General features: G+C 41.6%; 1 protein-coding gene across 1 annotated transcript in view; it reads right to left on the bottom strand.

Moving 5' to 3' along the window:
• The window catches only part of ryr2a (ryanodine receptor 2a (cardiac)), a 551,531-nt gene that overhangs the window by 512,019 nt on the left and 17,427 nt on the right, over positions 1 to 22,085 (bottom strand). The window contains exon 3 of the mRNA XM_060830792.1: positions 5,239 to 5,343. Within this exon, the coding sequence (XP_060686775.1) occupies positions 5,239 to 5,343 (105 nt within the window). The remainder of the gene's footprint in view (positions 1 to 5,238; positions 5,344 to 22,085) is intronic.

Genomic DNA, 22,085 nt, shown 5'->3' with positions numbered 1-22,085 from the left:
CCTCTTTGCTGTCCACTTCAAATTTTGGTGTCATCTGCAAACTTACTAACTGTACCTCTTATGCTCACATCTAAATCATTTATATAAATGACAAAGTAGTGGACCCAGCACCGATCCTTGTGGCACTTCACTGGTCACAGGCCTCCAGTCTGAAAAACAACCCACCACTACCACCCTCTGTTTTCTACCTTTGAGCCAGTTCTGTATCCAAATGGCTAGTTCTCCCTGTATTCCACGAGATCTAACCTTGCTAATCAGTCTCCCATGGGGAACCTTGTCGAACGCCTTACTGAAGTCCATATAGATCACATATACCGCTCTGCCCTCATCAATCCTCTTCGTTACTTCTTCAAAAAACTCAATCAAGTTTGTGAGACATGATTTCCCATGCACAAAGACATCTTGACGATCCCTAATCAGTCCTTGCCTTTCCAAATACATGTACATCCTGTCACTCAAAATTCCCTCCAACAACTTGCCCACCACCGTCGTCAGGCTCACTGGTCTATAGTTTCCTGGCTTGTCTTTACTGCCCTTCTTAAATAGTGGCACCACATTAGCCAACCTCCAGTGTTCCGGCACCTCACCTGTGACTATCGCTGATACACATATCTCAGCAAGAGGCCCAGAAATCGCTTCCCTAGCTTCCCACAGAGTTCTAGGGTACACCTGATCAGGTCCTGGGGATTTATCCACTTTTATGCATTTCAAGACATCCAGCATTTCCTCTTCTGTAATATGGGCATCTTTCAAGATGTCACATTCCATATCTTCCATGTCCTTTTCCACAGTAAATACTGATGCAAAATACTTGTTTAGTATCTCCCCCGTATCCTGCGGCTCCACACAAACGCTGCCTTGCTGATCTTTGAGGGGACCTATTCCCTCCCTAGTTACCCTTTTGTCCTTAATGTATTTGTAAAAACCCTTTGGATTCTCCTTAACCCTATTTGTCAGAGCTATCGCAAGTCCCCTTTTCGTCCTCCTGATTTCTCTCTTAAGTACACTCCACTGCCTTTATACTCTTCTAAGGATTCACTTGATCTATCCTGTCTAGACCTGTCATATGCTTCCTTCTTTTTCTTAATCAAGCCCTCAATTTCTTTAGTCTCCTACATTCCCTATACCTACCAGCCTTTCCTTTCACCCTGACAGGAATATACTTTCTCTGGATTCTTGTTATCTCATTTCTGAAGGCTTCCCATTTTCCAGCCATCCCTTTAGCTGCGAACATCTGTCCCCAATCACCTTTTGAAAGCTCTTGCCTAATACCGTCAAAATTGGTTCTTCTCCAATTTAGAACTTCAACTTTTAGATCAGGTTTATCCTTTTCCATCACTACTTTAAAACTAATAGAATTATGATCGCTGGCCCCAAAGAGTTCCCCCACTGACACCTCAGTCACCTGCCCTGCCTTATTTCCCTACAGTAAGTCAATTTTGGTGTCATCTGCAAACATACTAACTATACCTCTTACGTTCGCATCTAAATCATTTATGTAAATAACAAAAATTAGAGGGCCCAGCACCGATCCTTGTGGCACTCCATTGGTCACAGGCCTCCAGTCTGAAAAACAACCCTCCACCACCCTCTGTCTTCTACCTTTGAGCCAGTTCTGTATCCAAAGGGCCAGTTCTCCCTGTATTCCATGAGATCTAACCTTGCTAATCAGTCTCCCATGGGGAACCTTGTCGAATGCCTTACTGAAGTCCATATAGATCACATCTACTGCTCTGCCCTCATCAATCTTCTTTGTTCATTCTTCAAAAAACTCCATCAAGTTTGTGAGACATGATTTCCCACACACAAAGCCATGTTGACTATCCCTAATCAGTCCTTGCCTTTCCAAATATATGTACATCCTCTCCCTCAGGATTCCCTCCAACAACTTGCCCACCACTGAGATCAGCCTCACCGGTCTATAGTTCCCTGGCTTGTCTTTATCGCCCTTCTTAAACAATGGCATCACATTTGCCAACCTCCAGTCTTCCAGGACCTCACCTGTGACTATCGGTGGTACAAATATCTCAGCAAGAGGCCCAGCAATCACTTCTCTAGCTTCCCACAGCATTCTCACACCAGATCATATCCTGGGGTTTATCCACCTTTAACCATTTCAAGACATCCAGCACTTCCTCCTCTGTAATCTGGACATTTTGCAAGAGGTCACCATCTATTTCCCTACAGTCTATATCTTCCATATCCTTTTCCACAGTCAATACTGATGCAAAATATTCATTTAGTATCTCCCCCATTTTCTGTGGCTCCACACAAAGGCCACCTTGCTGATCTTTGAGGGGCCCTATTCTCTCCTTAATTATCTTTTTGTCCTTAATATATTTGTAAAAATCCTTTGAATTCTCCTTAATTCTATTTGCCAAAGCGAACGTCCTTGCTTTGCCCTCTGATTTCCCTCTTAAATATACTCTTACTTTCTTTATACTCTTCTAAGGATTGGAGGTGTAGCGGACAGTGAAGAGGGTTACCTCAGATTACAATGGGATCGTGATTAAATGGGCCAATGGGCTGAGAAGTAGCAGATGGAGTTTAATTCAGATAAGTGCGAGGTGCTGCATTTTGGGAAAGCAAATCTTAGCAGGACTTATAAGCTTAATGGTAAGGTCCTAGGGATTGTTGCTGAACAAAGAGACCTTGGAGTGCAGGTTCATAGTTCCTTGAAAGTGGAGTCGCAGGTAGATACAATAGTGAAGAAGGCGTTTGGCATGCTTTTCTTTATTGGTCAGACTATTGAGTACAGGAGTTGGGAGGTCATGTTGCGGCTGTACAGGACATTGGCTAGACCACTGTTGGAATATTGCGTGCAACTCTGGTCTCCTTCCTATTGGAAAGATGTTGTGAAACTTGAAAGGGCTCTGAAAAGATTTACAAGGATGTTGCCAGGGTTGAAGGATCTGAGCTACAGGGAGAGGCTGAACAAGCTGGGGCTGTTTTCCCCAAAGTGTTGGAGGGTGAAGAGTGACCTTATAGAGGTTTATAACATCATGAGGGGCATGAATAGGACAAATAGACAAAGGCTTTTCCCTGGAATGGGGGAGTCCAGAACTAGAGGTTTAGGGTGAGAGGGGAAAGATATAAAAGAGACCTAAGGGGCAACTTTTTCATGAAGGTGGTATGTGTAAGGAATGAGTTGCCAGAGGATGTGGTGGAGGCTGATACAATTGCAACATTTAAGAGGCATTTGGATGGGTATATAAACAGGAAGGGTTTCGAGGGATATGGGCTAGGTGCTGGCAGGTGGGAATAGATTGGGTTGGGATACCTGGTCGGCATGGACGGGTTGGACTGAAGAGTCTGTTTCCATGCTGTACATCTCTATGACTCTATGACTCTAAGTTTTGCACCTTCTCTAGTAGGTACATCCACATGCTGAATCAGAAAATTATCTTATACACACTTAACAAGTTCCTCTCCATCTAAACCCTTAACACTATGGCAGAACCAGTTTATGTTTGGAACGTTAACATAAGCACCCTATTATTCTTACAAATAACTGAGATCGCCTTACAAATTTGTTTCTCAATTTCCCTCTGACTGTTAGGAGGTCTATAATACAATCCCAATAAGGTTATCATTCCTTTCTTATTTCTCAGTTCCACACAAATAACTTCCCTGGATGTATTTCCAGGAATATCCTCCCTCAGCACAGCTGTAATGCTATCCCTTATCAAAAACGCCACTACCCCTCCTCTCTTGCTTCCCTTTCTGTCCTTCCTGTAGCATTTGTATCCTGGAACATTAAACTGCCAGTCCTGTCCATCCCTGAGCCATGTTTCTGTAATTGCTATGATATCCCAGTCCCATGTTCCTAACTATGCCCTGAGTTCATCTGCCTTCTCTGTTCGGCCTCTTGCATTGAAATAAATGCAGTTTAATTTATCAGTCCTACCTTGTTCTCTGTTTTGTCCCTGCCTGCCCTGATTATTTGACTCGCCTTTGTTCTCAAGTGTACCAGCCTCAGATTGAAATCTTTCTTCACTATCTCCCTGGATCCCACATCCCCACCTTACTAGTTTAAATCCTCCCGAGCAGTTCTAGCAAATTTCCCTGCCAGTATTCAAAGTATTCTTTTCCATGAGAAAGGTAATTATGATTAATATTTTGGTATTTCTCAAATGCACACTGCCACATTAATGCCAGAAGTCACACAATACCAGATTACAGTCCAACTGGTTTATTTGAAAGTCACTTCACCTGACAAAGGAGCAGCACTTCAAAAGCTTGTGATTTCAAATAAATCTCAATGACCTGGTGTCAAATGACTTCTGACCTTGTCCACTCCAGTCCAAGACTGGCGCCTCTACATCGTATTAATGTCAACTCAACTGATGTATAATAACAATAGGTATTGTTTCTGTACCAAATATAATAAATTCTTCACTGAAGACTGTTGCATCAGACTTGAATTAAACTTATCAGACTGGATATTCTGATCAGACATCTCTTAGAATGTAGAACATGACCACTCTTGACGCCTGGGTCAGATGTCTGTAGATGATGAACTGCAGTGTGTTGTTGCATTTGCCAATGTTTATGATTTTGTACCAGTTATGGAACATTACTATATATCTACGTTTCTCTTTCCACAAATGCTGCTGGAGTTTCCAGCATTTTTTATTTTTATTTCAGATTTCCTGTATCTGTAGCCAGAACTTGGGAAAGCAAGATGAACAAACAACTAGTTTAACTTAGTTAGTCGATGCTTATAATAGTTAAATTGTCAGTAAGGCATTTATGAACAGTGAAACCAGAAATGATCAGATTAATGTACGGTTTCCTGAAAGCTCCAGCAATAACATCCACACCATGTCAAGAAAGTGACAGAAAATCTAGAGCTTCACTTGGGGACAAACAATAAGGATTAGAATACTCCAGGAACTAAAAGTCGACAACATGCCAGATTTTCGGAAATTAACTCATCTTGAAGTGAACAGAATTGTTTTTCTCTTTTTCTGCAGCTCTTCCCATCGTCTCAACAAAGAAGCAATTTACATAGTGTGCAGCTGACCCAGATTAACATTTGCAAATATCAAGAAATCTTGTGGTATGGTGGTAGTGTCCCAACCCCCAGACTGAGAGACCCTGGTTCAAGTCCAACCTGCTCCAGAGGGGTGCAATAATATCTCTGAAAGGCTGGTTAGGAAAAATAGGTTATCAAAAAACCTTGTGAGGGAAAATCTTCTGTTCATTAAATGTGCCATAATTATTTTGATTACTTGCCCCTTCTGCCTTTTCCTCATTGTTTGCCAGCATCTCTTGAAGAGCCCGAACAGAGAGGGATTGCTCCAGTACAAATGTACAGATGGAGAGGTCTGGAGGGACATTCTGCAATGAAAGAAAAAAAAATAAGGTTTAATAACCTGTTTCTCATTAGAAAGAAAAACACATTTCATCTTTATTTATAAAGTCAACACAATGTGTTTTTGCATTGTACCTTCAGATTGTCTAACTGTTAGTATCCCCATGTCATTTGCCAATTCTTAACTTTTTCACTTGATTATGAAAGGCTTTGAGCAGTGATGCACAGCCTTCCATCACAAGTACCATATAAAGCATTAATTTGAAGTATGAAGGGAGCAAAGAGATATGTATCGACAAAGACACAGGATTTGAAACTAGAGTAGGACAATCAGTCCCTTGAGCCTGTTCTGCCATTCAATAAGATCGTGGCTGATCTGACAGTGATGTTAACTCCACTTCCGAGTCTGTCCTGCATAACCCTTGACATCCATCTCGATCAGAAATTTGTCTGGCTCAGCCTTGAATTTGTTCAACCACCCAAATGTCACTGTTCTCTGGAGAAGAGAATTCCAATGGTCAACTGAGTCGAGATTCTGGTGTTTCACACTCAAATACGCGGATTGGACACAACAGCTTTAGTGATGCATGTGCTGATTTCTGCATGTGGCAGATTGGTGGTGGTTGTAGAGCTTAGGTATGTAAAGAGCTCAACAGCCTCCAGAGTCAGAAACTGCCGGTGAAACTCACCAGCATCTATGGAAAGAAAGCAGAGTTTTCAGACACGAAATACTAACTCTGTTTTGTATTTCACAAGGAAGGGTTTTTACAGCAAGTTCTGTTTTTTGTTTCAGATCTCCAGCATCCACAGTTCTTTGTATTATTTTAGCCTCCAGAGTCACATCGCCAATATCAACAAAGGTCAATATGAAAACATTCCATATGTATTTTCCTGATGCTGGTGGTCACACATAAGTCAGGTATGAGAAAGTGTGTCCAGTTGCTGATGAGGTGCTTGGCATGGAATTCTGGTGTAACATCATCTGTGTCAAGCAACTCTCTGCAGAGGGTTTGGCATATCTTCATCTTCAATCTCAAATAAACATGGCTGAACAGCTGTCTATCAGTTCTGGTAGCTAAGTAGATAATCTCTGAACATAATCTAAAGATGCATGACAGCAACAAAGAGAAGAATATGTCAAGGAATGTAGGCACTAGGACTCAACTACTAGTCTCTAATGCTTTCAATGTTGCCCATCATGATTGACCTTACCCATTCTGTTATAAAAGACAGAGAAGATCACATTTGAGTAGTTTCAGTGGGAAACCAATTTTCTCCAGCAGTTTAAATAGCCTATCACTGCTTACACGGTCAAAGGCTTTGGTGAGATTGATGAAAGCAATGTATTGCAGCCTCCTTTGTTCACAGTATTTCTCCTGCAGCAGTTTCCAGTCTGCAAACATCCTATCAGCTCCAGATCTGAAACCATACTGAGATGTGGTGAAGATATTCAGCAATGATTTTTAGTCTGACAAAAGGAATACAGGCAACAGCTCGAACAAAAACAAGCCGAGATGGTTGTTACAATCACTGCGGTTGCTGTTGTTCTTTCCCAGGCCTATGACCTCTGTATCACACAGAGCGTGGGGTGCTACCTCTTATCTCCACAAAGACGGAGACGTAAATGCAAATACTGCAGGACTGTTGGTTTCCCATGTTTGATGGGTTCAGGTTCTATAGCATCAGCGCCTGGAGCTTTGCCCATGACAAGCAAGTCAGTAGCTTTGCTAAACTCCCCCATTGTCTGTTCAACATACACTTTTTTTCATGACAGCAAGGCTTTCTGTGATATCTGGAGCATCCTTGGTGGCCGTGTTCTCGCTGAAATTGAACTCCAGTTCATGATCCACTCATCTCACCAAGAACTCATTGCACTGGGTGATGACCTCCCCTACATTGTTTTCAACCGAACCATTTTCTTTGCTGATGGTCCTGCTGCATTTTTGATCCCATCATGCATGCTTCTGACATTCCCTACATTGAAACAGATCTGGATATTCTGGGAAACTGGCAATCAGTGATGACCAGATTGAAGTAGTCTGTTCTAAACAAAGATGTTAGTGATACAAAGCTCACGGTAGAAGCAAAAGTCATCTATGTTCTCATTTATCTTTCTCAGACTATGATGTCTGAGACAGCAGGGGAATGTTCACGAACATAGTTCTGGGAAGGGGTGTTAAGTGGTACGAAGTGTACCCAGTTATAACCATGTGGGTGACTGTTAATGCCCTCCAGGCATTTACAGATGAGCACTTGGCAATAGCTTGCCATCATCACTCGCTTCGTAAGAGCATTTTTTAAAACATGGGGTACACTCTCAGCTCTGAGTCCACAGGTGGCTGCTTTAAATTCCACTCCACAACCTCATTGCAAAAACTTGTCAATATTTTAGTAAAGAACTGGCATTTATGTAGGAACTTTCACATAAATGCAGCAGCCCAAAGTACTTCACAATCATGTATGTATTTTGGAGTGTTACATTTGGAAACACAGCAGTTAATTTGTGCACAGCAGCGATTCCACTAACAGCAAGTGAAATAAATTATCATCTAATCTATTTGACTGATGGATAGATGTTGGCCAAGGACAACTGTTTTGTTCTGTGTCAAATAGAGCTGTGGAATCCTTTACATTTTCCTTAAACAGAAATCCAGGCCTTATTGCACAATGCAGTTTTCCTTCTTGAATGTGTAAGATTATCAACCCAACTCAGTTACACAAATCTCAAAATGACTAACTCTGACTCAGAGAGAGGAATGCAATTACAAAAGCAGCTTAACATCTGAAAGGGAAATGCAATTTAAAAGTGCTGTTTCCATTTCAAAAGACATCAGATTCTCTCCTGCCAATTCAAGTGAATATTATAGATGTCTTACAGCACTGTTCAATATAGGACAGATTTTTCCCAATGTTCTCACCAAGATTCAAAAATAGCAACTTTGTTCACTTTCTGATGCTCTATCTTCAAAATGTTTCAATGCCATTTAATTACTCGAGGTAGCTGTCATCCTCTGTAGTTTCTCATTCTTGCTTGAAAGAATGGTTTCTTTTGGTTTTGAAGTTTTGGGGATCAGAACCATTTCAGTGGCAAATCAATGTGGTAAAAAGGAAGTGTCCTTCACAGGATAAAGAACCAGACCAGTGCTCCCATTTTCTTGTCCTCAAAAGGGCAGCTAGGTGTCCCTCCATGACAACGCTATCAGTTTCAAAAATAACCCTTAACTCATTTACTGGAGCATTGAATGAAACCTGCCAGCAGCTTTTCCACTTCAGTCACCAGCCTTATTTGTACATTACGGCTGCTTTAGGATGCTTTAGGCTGCTTTCTTTCAGATATCCGGTTATCTAAGGAATGCTTTGCTCAAAAAGCAAAACATAGTTAATCTATCATCTGCCAAAGTTCTGCCTCTGGCAAATTATTTCTCCTTTTAAAGAGAATTCCCATTATCAAAATTGAGGACACATTTTCAGTCATAATACATGCTCATATGGCTAATGGCTTATACCAGAGGAAATATTCATGATATTAACATTGCAAATTATGCATTGTGCTTTGTAACACTAAGGTAGACAAGCAGGAGGCTGGAAGAACACAGCAATCCAGGCAGCATCAGGAGGTTGAATTTCGGATGTAACCCTTCTTCAGGACAGGGGAGTTGCAGATAAAAGGGGGAGGGGCGTTGTGGTGAGGTGAACACAGGTTGAGGGTACAACCTGGTTGGTCGAATGGAAGGAATGAATCCAGTTGGTAGCTAGAGGAATGGAAGGGAGAGGGAGGGACTAGAAAGGGAATCGGGGAATGGGAAGGGAGGTTATTTGAAGAACTCAAAGCCTGATTTTAACACGGAGCTATTTTAAGGAAGGGATGACATGCAAGTGCTGTACAGACCGATAACATTTTAAAAATTATGGATTTCTCAAGTCAAAAGATCACATGACAAGATTTCATGTTTAAAGATTTTTGTTGTAACAGACAAATCAAAATCAACTTCAACTAAACATTACTCAGAGGGCAGCATACACTAAAGAGTATTCCTAATTAACGTCTTAACAAAACTGAAAGCCCTGCACCACATTTATACATTACTCAGTTCTCAGAACATCCACAGACTTTTATGTCAAGTCTCAGATGCGTTCTAGAGATTTTATAGGCTATCTTTTCTCTACCTCACTGAGGGAATTCTCTTCTGGGAGAATTCGTCAACAAGCCAGGTGGAGAATTGCAAACATTACACATTGTTCAAAACAAATTACATAGGAAACCCCATCAAATACAGACCAATCAGTAGTGAAAAAACCTTCAGAAAATACAATATGAAATAGAATTAGTAACATTAGGGGCAAATATAGATTCATTAGGGAGAGAGAACAAGGGCTTCTTCAAGGATTAAAGGAACAGTTAATTGATTTGCTGGAGTTGTTTGGATAACAGCAGCGATTTGATGAAGATAATGTTTCCAATCTTTTGTAGATGAATTACCAAATGACATTCAATGCATTACCATACAATAGACTTGTGAGAAAGGTTATAGCTCATGGAATAAAGGGTGGTAATGTGGCTACAACAGTGTTGACAAGAAGAAATTGTTTCCACTAGAAAATGGATCAAGAATGAGCAGGCAATGATTTACAGTGACTCACAAATAAATAAATGTAATATGACCAAAAATCATTTTCGTGCAATGGGTGGTTCGGGTCAAGAATATACTGCCTGGAATTATGGTAGAAGCAGGTTCAATCAAGTCACTCAAGAGGACATTAATGGTTTATTTAAGCAGAAATATTGTGGAGGGGTATGAGGCAAGGTCAGGAGAATGGCACTAAGTCATGATGCTCATCTCAAGAATCAGTGCAGACGCTAAATAGCATTTTGCAATAATCCTGTGATTCTGTGCTAAAACCTACACTTGTACCCTCAATAGATTTTGAGAGGCATAGTGCTGAAAAAGCACAGCAGGTCAGGCAGCATCTGAGGAACAGGAGAATCGACGTTTCAGGCATAAGCCACTGCCTGAAACATCACTTCTACTGTTCCTCGGATGCTGCCTGACCTGCTGTGCTTTTCCAGCACTACACTCTCGACTCTGATCTCCAGCACCTGCAGTTCTCATTTTCTCCCATATTTTGAAAGGCCCCTGTCCCATTAGCAACCAGTTCACATGAAGTGGTCTCTAGGCAGAATCAGCAGGAGTTTGCCTTCCCTTCCCCCTCAAATGAATCAATTTTAACTTGCATTAAAGGAGAGAGTTTAAAACATAACCATCTTATAATGGCCAACACTAAACAGGATAATTTGCAAAGACATCTTAAATTTGAATCCAAGTCTATTTTAACTGCTGGGCCTCATACAAATTAAACAGAAAATTTCACAACCAATGGTGTCAGAAATAGAATGCCTACCATCTACCGGCTTCGAGAGGTGTATTCAAAGTGAAAATGCTCCTCTTAATGGAAGGTTGCATTACTTCTGGCTAGTTTCACTGTTGAGTTGTTGCAATTTGTAACTTGGTCAATAATAAGTCATGGCCTCAGCTTCCACGGTTTCAGAGGTCAAAAAGTTAGGATGTGGTGGGAAATTATCAAGAAGAATCCATAACTAGGCCTTCATCAAGATTGAAAATATGTAATTATGTCAGGTTCAGGGATATCATTCCCAGGAGGCACATTGAGTGGAGGGAACAATTCAATGATCTCACAAGAAGAGTGTGTGTGAAAATAGCTCTTGATCTTCCCATTAGTCTATAGTGTCTGACAGTAATGCTGGCCACCCACTTCCCAAGCACTCTGGACAATTGCTTCTTTAATACATTCACTACCATCCATCACATGTGCACATAGTGCCAGCTCTCAGTTCCATTTAAAACACTCCCTTCCTTGCTCCCAATCAGCAATGACTGATAGCATTCTATTTTCACATAGCAGCCTTTGTAGAATTTAGTAGCTTGCCTATAAACCCTACCACACGGGCATTTCAGTCACTTTGATTCTAGACAATCCTTGCCGATCCTACTTTCCCTCTCACCTTTGGGGAGAGCTTCCATGTTTGCAATCTCCTTCCTTTTGTGGGTATTCACTATATTTCATCTTCCTTTTCTGCAGCAGAAACATAACCTGTGGCACCAGATAACACTAGATTAGACTCACTAGACAGTAACAAGTGTGTTCTAGGTCAGTGATCTCTTAAGAACTGCTCCAATTGGAAACATTGAGCCCAGGATCTTGAGTGATGAAGACCTCTGATCTCTGTTTGCAACTCTTCAGAGACAAACACACATACAACCAACTTGACAACATTGAAGTACATAGTGAAGCATATTATGTACTACTTGTGAAGACTGGTAGCACAAAGCAAACCCTTTCTTTTACTAGTAGATCCTTCTGGAAGTAAAAACAAGCAGAAGAAGTCATCTCCTTTCAGATGAAGTCAGTCTGAGGGTACACAATCAGATGCCAACTCTCCCAGAGATTAGTTTGGGCAGTGCTCCTTCTTCTGGGTTAGATTGTGAGAGGTTGTGTGAACAGAAAACAACTGACACTTGAGGAGCAGCTGGTATCAGGTTGAGGGGAGGAGGTTTTTCGCAACAACCCAGAAAAAAGATAAGCTTGCCCCCGTTCTGCCGGACAGGATAGAAATTTGAACTTCAGCAGCTCTGAAAAGAAAAACTGGTTTCCTCTCACAGGCAACAACACCAGTTATAGTCATAGAGTCATAGTCATAGAGATGTACAGCATGGAAACAGACCCTTCGGTTCAACCCATCCATGCCAACCAGATATTCCAACTCAATCTATTCCCACCTGCCAGCACCCAGCCCATATCCCTCCAAACCCTTCCTATTCTATACCCATCCAAGTGCCTCTTAAATGTTACAATTGTACCAGCCTCCACCACTTCCTCTGGCAGCTCATTCCATACAAATACCACCTTCTGAGTGAAAAAGTTGTCCCTTAGGTGTCTTTTATATCTTTCCCCTCTCACCCGAAACCTATGCCCTCTAGTTCTGGACTCCCCCATTCCAGGGAATAGCCTTTGTCTATTTGTCCTATTCATGCACCTCATGATGTTATAAACCTCTATAAGGTCACTCCTCACCCTCCAATGCTCCAGGGAAAACAGCCCCAGCCTATTCAACCTCTCCAAGGAGGATGCTGCCTGAACTGCTGAGCTTTTCCAGCACCATTAATCCAGAATCTGTTTTCCAGCATCTGCAGTCATTGTTTTTACCTATTCAGCCTCTCCCTATAGCTCAAATCCTCCAACCCTGGCAACATCCTTATAAATCTTCTCTGAAACCTTTCAATTTCACAACATCTTACCTATAGGAAGGAGACCAGAATTGCACGCAATATTCCAACAGTGGCTTAACCAATGTTCTGTACAGCTGCAACATGACCTCCCAACTCCTATACTCAATACTCTGACCAATAAAGGAAAGCATACCAAACACCTTCTTCACTATCCTATCTATCTGCAACTCCATTTTCAAGGACCTATGAACCTGCACTCCAAGGTCTCTTTGTTCAGCAACACTCCCTAGGACCTTACCATTAAGTGTATAAGTCTTGCTAAAATTTGCTTTCTCAAAATGCAGCACCTCACATTTATCTAAATTAAACTCCATCTGCCATTTCTCAGCCCATTGGCCCACCTGATCAAGTTCCCGTTACAATCTGTGGTAACCTTCTTCACTGTCCACTACACTTCCAATTCTGATGTCATCTGCAAACTTACTAATATACCTCTTATGCTCACATCCAAACTATCTATATAAATGATGAAAAGTAGTGGACCCACTACTGAAAAACAACCCTCCACCACCACCCTCTGCCTCCTACCTTTCAGCCCATTCTGTATCCAAATTCTCCCTGTATTTCATGAGATCTAACCTTGCTCACCAGTCTCCCATGAGAAACTTTGTTGAACATCTCACTGAAGTCCATATAGATCATAACCACCACTCTGCCCTCATCAATCTTCTATGTTACTTCTTCAAAAACTCAATCAAGTTTGTGAGATATGAATTCCCATGCATAAAGCCATGTTAACTATATCTAATCAGTGCTTGCCTTTCCAAATACATATATATCCTGTCCCTCAGGATTCTCTCCAACAACTTGCCCACCACCAACGACAGGCTGACTGGTCTATAGTTCCCTGGCTTGTCCTTATCACCGTTAGCCAACCTCCTGTCTTCCAGCATCTCACCTGTGACTGTCAATAATATACATATCTCAGCAAGAGGCCCAGCAATCACTTCCCTAGCTTCCCACAGAGTTCTAGAGTACACCTGATTAGGTCCTGGGGATTTATCCACTTTGATGCATTTGAAGACATCCAGCACTTTCTCCTCTGTAATATGGACATTTTTTCAAGACGTCACCATCTATTTCCCTACATTCTATATCTTCCATGTCCTTTTCCACAGTAAATACTGATGCAAAATACTCATTTAGTATCTCCCCCATCTCCTGTGGCTCCACACAAAAGCTGCCTTGCTGATCTTTGAGGGGCCCTATTCTCTCCCTGGTTACCTTTTTGTCCTTAATGTATTTGTAAAAACCCTTTGGATTCTCCTTAATTCTATTTGCCAAAGCTATCTCATGTCCCCTTTTTACCCTCCTGATTTCTCTCTTAAGTATATTCCGACTGCCTTTATACTCTTCTCAGGATTCACTCGATCTATCTTGACTATACCTGACATATACTTCCTTCTTTTTCCTAACCAAACCCTCAATTTCTTTAGTCATCCGGGCATTCCCTATACCTACCAACCTTTCCTTTCACCCTAATAGGAATATACTTTATCTGGACTCTCGTTATCTCACTTCTGAAACCTTCCCATTTTCCAGCCGTCCCTTTACCTGCAAACGTCTGTCCCCAATCAGCTTTCGAAAGTTCTTGCCTAATCCCGTCAAAATTGACCTTCCTCCAATTTAGAACTTCAACTTTTAGATCTGGTCTATCTTTTTCTATCACTATTTTAAAACTAATAGAATTATGGTCGCTGGCCCCAAAGTGCTCTCCCAATGACACAGCCACCTGCCCTGCCTTATTTCCCAAGAGTAGGTCACATTTTGCACCTTCTCTAGTAGGTACATCCACATACTGAATCAAATAATTTTCTTGTACATACTTAACAATTTCCTCTGCATCTAAACCCTGAATACTACGGCAGTCCCAAACCATGTTTGGAAATTTAAAAACCGCTACCATCACTGAGATTGCCTTACAAGTTTGTTTTTAAATTTCCCTCTGACTATGAGGGGGTCTATAATACAATCCCAATAAGGTGATCATCCCTTTCTTATTTCTCAGTTCCACACAAATAACTTCCCTGGATGTATTTCTGGGAATATCCTCCCTCAGTACAGTTATAATGCTATCCCTTATTAAAAACACCAATTCACCTCTCACTTGCCTCCCTTTCTGTCCTTTCTGTAGCATTTGTATCCTGGAACATTAAGCTGCCAATCCTGTCCATCCCTGAGCCATGTTTCTGTAACTGATATGATATCATAATCCCATGTTCCTAACCATGCATTGAGTTCATCTGTCGTCCCTGTTGCATTGAAATAAATGCAGTTTAATTTATCAGTCCTCCCTTGTTCTCTGCTTTGTCCCTGCCTGCCCTGACTGTTTGACTCGCCTTTGTTCTCAAGTGTACCAGTCTCAGATTGAAATCTTTCGTCACTATCTCCCTCGGTCCCACACTCCACCTTACTAGTTTAAATCCTCCTGTGTAGCTCTAGCAAATCTCCCTGCCAGTACATTAGTCTTCTTTCAATTTAGGTGCAATCCGTCCTTTTTGTACAGGTCATTTCTACCCCAAAACAGCTTCCAAAGATCCAAAAATGTGAATCATTCTCCCGTACACCAGCTCCTCAGCCATGCTCTATCCTCCTATTCCTGCCCTCACTTTCCCGTAGCACCAGGAGTAATCCAGATATTACTAGTCTCGAGGACCTCCTTTTTAAATTCCTGCCTAACTCTCTGTAATCTCCCTTCAGAATCTCAAACTTTTCCCTTCCTATGTCGTTGGTTCCAATGTGTACAATGACCTCCTGCTGGCCCCTCTCCCCCGTGAGAACATTCTGCACCCTCTCTGAGACATCCTTGATCCTGGCACCAGGGAAGCAACACACCATTCTGATTTTTCACTGCTGGCCACAGAAACGTCTGTCTGTACCTCGGACTAGAGAATCCCCTAAGACAATTGATCACTTTGGAACCCCACGTACCTCTCATTACATTAGAGCCAGTCTCAATGCCAGAAACTGGGCTGTTCGTACTACATTATTGAAAGTTATTGGAAAACTTGCCAAGATGTTTCATCACTCTAGATGGAAGTGAAGCAAAGTCTGATTGCAGTCAGTACTGTATCATTTGACTGACACCAGCATCCTGCAATCATCCTTAGTACAAAGGTACCAGGTTCAAAGCAGTTGAAGTCCGCTGCAGCTTAATAGTTTTGCTTGTCATTTCCTCATTTTACTTTGTCTTTTGTTATTTAACTGGTCTGACATTGAAAAGTGATACAAAATCTAGAGGCAGAAGCAATCAATTACCCCTCAGTGTTACAGCTGGCAACTCAGACATCAGATGTTAGTTCACCATAATATTGGGCATGGAGGTCAAAACCAATACATCTTGATCATCGCAAATTAATCAATGTGCATGATGCAAGCACCAAACTCACCAATGAGTTGAGCTAGCCAGTTGTATTGGATTTCAACCAGTAGATTTTACTTCAGTCCCAGTCTTCTCTCTCAATCCCAACAACTCTCAAACCCCCCAAGGTAGGACTTTCAAGGTATGAGCACCATTCAACTTGATATTAGAATAGTCCCTGGGAGGTGATTTTGCCACATTGGGTTCATGATCCCAGATGTTTGTGGCTGTTCTTTGCACATTCAACTGACCTGGAATTGTCTAAATTGGATCCTGATTGAACATATGGGCACTACAAATTGATTTATTAATATTCCTCTTATTGATCAGTAACGTGACAATGGTTTTACAACTGAGCAGCTTGTTAGCCCACCTGAGAACTGAACACATTTTATGCAACCAGCAACAAAGTAAGGCAAGATGAAACAACTCACAAATGTTATAGAATGCTTACTCTGCAGATAGATGACATTCAATCCATTACGTGCCTATCAACCCCTACCCAGACCCCTACTCTATCCCCGTGATCCTACATTTGCCACAACTATTCCCAACCTAGTTTGCAACTCCCTGGACAATATGGACAACTTAACATGGTGCTTCCACCTAACCTGAACATCTTTGGACTGTGGGAGGAAACAGGAGACCTGGAGGAAACCCACACGGTTATGGGGGGACCGTGCAAACTCCATAGAAACAGTCTCGCAAGGCTGGATTTGATCCTGGATCCCTGGCACTGTGAGGCAGCAGTGCTAACCACTGAGCCATCATGCGCCCTGCAAATTTCATTCAATTTAGCTTCAGAAATAACTAGAATAGAATAGCCTTTATTGTCACAAATATTCAATGAGTACAGTGAAAAATATATTTGCCGTCAATTACAGCGTCAATTTGGATAGAAAAGTATCTCGGCACAGCTTCATTAGTTACAAGATTTAGACAATACAGAAATAAATATCCAGCAACTATTCCACTACTGTTACATTTGGAGAGTATTTGGATGCCTCTATCTGGTATCTTCTTCTCTCTGCCCTGTTTAAGTCCAGGCAGAAAATCACATTGATAGTTTTACTAGCACACAGCTAATTAAGGCTCTTAAATGGGCTACTGCCTGTGTAAGGGCATCATCGTACTCCCAGTGATACTCACAAAGAGGTAGTTCAGTCAAAATGTGGGAGTCCCGAGAAGCAAACCTCCCCGCCTCCCCCCCCCCCCCCCCCCTCCCTCCCTGCCTTCCTCCCTTAGATATGCTTGTAGGCCTCTCTGGGGCAAATCATTTGTTCAACACCCTACCACCCACCCCTCCCACCAAGGTTCTGTGACTTCCACACTCCACACTATCCCCTATGCATTCAACAAATGCTAGTCCTGTGCCACTTATTTAATGTGCTTTTTTTTTCTTTTTCAAAACAATCTATTTATTGGTTACACAAGGCTAGCATTGTATCATATCCAACTGTGTCATACTGTTTCTTTGGATTATTCTGCCTGTAAGCAAACCAGCCTCAGCTTTAACCTGAAAGCAATGGCCTGATAGTACCCTACAGCATTCACTTCAAAGCAGATCAGAAAACTCACTGCTATGATGTACCACAGAAAGAGAGCTTGTTGGCTCCATGGCACAATATCGCACATATAATTGCAGGCTCCAGTTAACAGATGTGTCTATCGACTCATAGAAACTGCTTTTCTATTATCAACATGAGGGAAGATTGCCTGAAAGTCTAACAATTACTTTGTGTGGAAGTTCAAGTGAAGCAGATTGAGCAACTGCTATGGAATGAAGCATTGCTGTCAATAAACTGAGTAACACTACAGTTCAGGTTTTCACACCTCAACATTTTCTCAGATAGGAATGATCTCCTCTTTAAGTACAACACAGTGTTCGGCTTGCAAGAATTCTGACATAATTTTCTGGAGTAGGAGCTCCCAAGATCTCCTGTTGTCAGGAGAATGAGCTGCTGCGATATTATTGCATTTGAGAAACACTCTTTTCACTGCAATATATTTGTTCTTCTAATGTAAATGTTTAAGTGAAAAGCACAAGCTACAATAAAATGCTCAACCTGCATCATCATCAGGCAGTGTTACAGAGACATTCTGCTGCAAAATTAATACTGGTTGACAGCCCAAATCCATTTGCAGAGAACAGCTTCTATAATGTGCAAAAGCTGACAGTTATTGCCATTCAGTGTAAAACAAAGCATCAGTTTGAGTAAAGTGTGCTCTGGTGAGGCATCAATGTCGAAAGCATTTAAAATTGTTTTTTTAAACCTAATTTCAAGGCCTGGTAATTATAAATGTTTGTCCAACTATTGCCCTTGTCTCTCTTTTCTTTTAACTCTATAGATTGAAATAGTCATTTCACTAGGGTGTCACTTTGTAAGCCTCTCTGACAAGCGAAAGGCTGGCATACTTGCAAGAATTCTCCAGGATCTATACCAATGTGGTAGAATGTACTTAATACTGCAATGATATTACAGCATTGCAGGTAGAAACAGATCCAGCAGTAAACAGACAGTAATAGTGCCATTAGCAGCAGGGAGACTTGAAGATTTTTCCAATGTAGCCTTAAAAAAAAGTAATAGTACTATATGTTAGTCCATTTGCTACTTGGTCTTGATTGAGAGTGGGCTTTATGCACAGCAATGCAATTTGTGTTTCTGTTACTTTCAGGAAGCTCCGCAGCCAGAAAGTAAAGCTACTCTCAGCCAAAGGAAGTGGGAGGAATAACCGTGGATCGATGAGGTGTGAAGGAGAGCAGGCCAGGAGCAGACGTATTTAAAAGTGATGTGCCAAGCTAATCAAGCTAAAACACAGGACTATGTAGATGCTAAACTGCAGAAGTACCATGTGACAAACAGAGCAGAGCGATCCCACAACCAGCAAATTAGATTATAAATCTGAAGAGCTGTCAGTTCCAGTTTTGAATGGTGTCAGATAATTAAATAATTAGTTGGAGGAGGAAGTCCACAAATATCCTCAGGGAGTGGGAAGCCCAGCATAAAAGTGCAAAAGAGAAGGCTAAAATATTTGCAGTCATTTTTAGCTTGTAATGTTGAATGGATGGCACATCTCAGCATATTCCTGATGTCTCCAGATTCACAAATGATAAGTACCAATCAATTTCACTCAGACCACAAGATCTTAAAGGTAAGATGAAGGCACTGATTACAGCAGAGACCGTGAGACCTGACACCACCTCAGGTGTACTACTGAAGACTTGTGTTTCAGAATTAGCAATGTCCCACCAACTTCAGTAGAGCTGCAATACTGAAAATATTTATTTAAATTATCCAGATAGCTACTGTCCACAAAAAGTAGGACAAATTTAGTCTGGCTTTTCAGTCTACTCTCAATCATCAGCAAAGTGATGGAAGTCATCACTGGGGGTGCTTTATAAAGTGATCCAATGTTCAGTTTGAATTACACGAGGAAATTTGATTATAGCTTTGGTTTAACCATGGGAAAAAGAACCCAGATTGAAGAAATGAAGTCAAATCAAGTGAGCATTTGACTGAGTATGACATCAAGGATACATCTCAAAATTGAAGATAACTGGAATTGATAAAAGGCTCTACACACTGGTTAGAGTCATAGCTAGTACAAAGGAAAATGATTATGCTTGTTGGTGGCCAATCATCTCAGTCCCAGGTAGGAGTTCCTCAAGATAGTGTCCTAGGCCCCACTATCTTCAGCTGCTTCATCAATAACCTTCTCTGCATCATAAGGTCAGAAGTGGCGATGTTCGCCAATGATCACACTATCCCCAGAACTGTCCAAATGCAATAATAACTGGACAATATCCAGGCTTGGCTGAAAAATGGCAAGTAACATATATGCTACATAAATACCAGGCAATGACCATCTCCGATGAGAGAGAATTTAACCACCACCCCTTAAAATTCAATGGCATTACCATCACCAAATCCCAGCTACCAACATCCTGGGGAGGGGTTACCATTGACCAGAAACTGAACTGGACTCACCATATAAACAGAGTAGCTAAAACAGCAGATCAGAGCCCAGAAATCCTGCAGTGCTTAACTCACCTCCTGACTCCCCAAAGCCTGTTCACTATCCACAATCAAAAAATCAGGAGTGTGGTGGAATATTAGATTTTTAGATTACTTACAGTGTGGAAACAGGCCCTTCGGCCCAACAAGTCCACACCGACCTGCCGAAGCGCAGCCCACCCATACCCCTATATTTACCCCTTACCTAACACTACGGGCAATTTAGCATGGCCAATTCACCTGACCCGCACATCTTTGGACTGTGGGAGGAAACCGGAGCACCCGGAGGAAACCCACGCAGACACGGGGAGAACGTGCAAACTCCACACAGTCAGTCGCCTGAGTCGGGAATTGAACCCAGGTCTCAGGCGCTGTGAGGCAGCCGTGCTAACCACTGTGCCACCGTGCCGCCCATATTTGCTACTTGTCTGGATTAGTGCAGTTCCAACAATACTGAAGAAGCTTGACACCACCCAGGACAAAGCAGTCTGTTTTAGTGGCAACACATCCACAACATCCAGTCACTCCAACACAAACACTCAGTAGCAGCAATGTGAACTATCTACAATATGCACTGCAGAAATTTGTCAAAGACTGCACATTCCACACCCACAGCCACTACCATCTAGAACATCCAGGGTAGCATACATATATGGGTATAACACCATCTCCAAGTTCCCATCAAAGTGTCTCACAGTCCTGACGCTGAAATATATCACTGTTCCTTCACAATTGCAGGGTCAAAGTCCTGGAATTCTCACCCCAATGGCATTGTGGATCTACCAACAGCACATGGATTACTGTGATTCAAGAAGGCAGCTCACCACCACCTTTTCGAGGACAACTAGGGATACGCAATAAATGCTGGCCCAGCTAACGAGGCCCACGCCCCACAAGTAGATTTCTAAAAAGTCAGGGGCAAGGAATTCTGTAATATGCAAGTCACTTCTTGACACAAAAGTCTGTCCACCAACTATAAAGCACAACTTAATAATGGTAAAGGAATATTCCCCACTTGTCTGGATGTATGCAGCTCCAATTATATTCACAAAGTTTGACACCATCTGGAATAAAGCAGCTCATCCATCATTCTAAACATTCACTCCCTCCATCACCAGATGGAGTATGCAATATTTACAAGACATACATGTAAATGCCTAAAAACATGAAACAACTTGCCAGGATCCTGCAGCTTCCAAATGCACTATCTCTACCACATAGAATGATGAGGGAACATCACCACCTGGGAGTTCCATTGCAAGACACATTCATTCTGATTTGGAACTGCATCACTGTCCTTCACTGTCAGAGTCAAAATACTTCAACTCGCTTCCTAATAGCACCTTGTGTGTAACCTATACTGGATGCATTGCAGCAGTTCATGAACACAGCTAAGCAAAACTTTAAAAGGCGTTTGGAGATGGCAATAAAATTGGAGCCTCACCCACAAACAAAATTTTAAAACATGACATTTGAAGGGCTCTTCCTGTGTTTCTGCCCACATTTTCAATGTTTCCAAGGCTGTTATTCCACAAACACCTACCACATTGTAAATGGGGAACAATTTTAATGCAGCAGCCCAAAAACATCATTGAACATGGTATAGGACTGGTTACATCCTATAAACCCACATAAAAGTTATCACAAAGCACACATGGCCAAATGAAAGCTAAAAAGATTCAATTAAGACCTTTTGATGAGTCTCCATGAAGGACGTGCAACAAAGGTTCACCAGATTTGTTCCTGGGATATTGGGACTGTCCTGCAAAGAGAATTTGAAAAAACTGGACCTGTATTCTCGAGAGCTTCAAGAATGCGAGGTGATCTAGTTGAAATTTAAAAAAAACTTAAAGCAATTAAGTACATGCAGGTAAAATATTTCCCTTGGGAGTTTAAAACCAAAAGCACAAGTTAAAAACAAAGAAGATGCCATTTAGGTTTGAGATGAGGATAAATTACTTTACTCAGAGACTTGTGAACGTTTGGAGCTGTCTGGCACAGAGGGTTGTGGAACCTCAGTCTTTGAGTACATTTAAGGTAGAGATTGATAAATTTATGATTACCAATGGTGTATAGGGTTATGG

The sequence above is a fragment of the Hemiscyllium ocellatum genome, chromosome 10, assembly GCF_020745735.1.
Source record: "Hemiscyllium ocellatum isolate sHemOce1 chromosome 10, sHemOce1.pat.X.cur, whole genome shotgun sequence".
NCBI lineage: Eukaryota > Metazoa > Chordata > Chondrichthyes > Orectolobiformes > Hemiscylliidae > Hemiscyllium > Hemiscyllium ocellatum.
The sequence above is the reverse complement of the archived record's forward strand: the minus strand, read 5'-3'. Positions and strand labels throughout refer to the sequence as shown.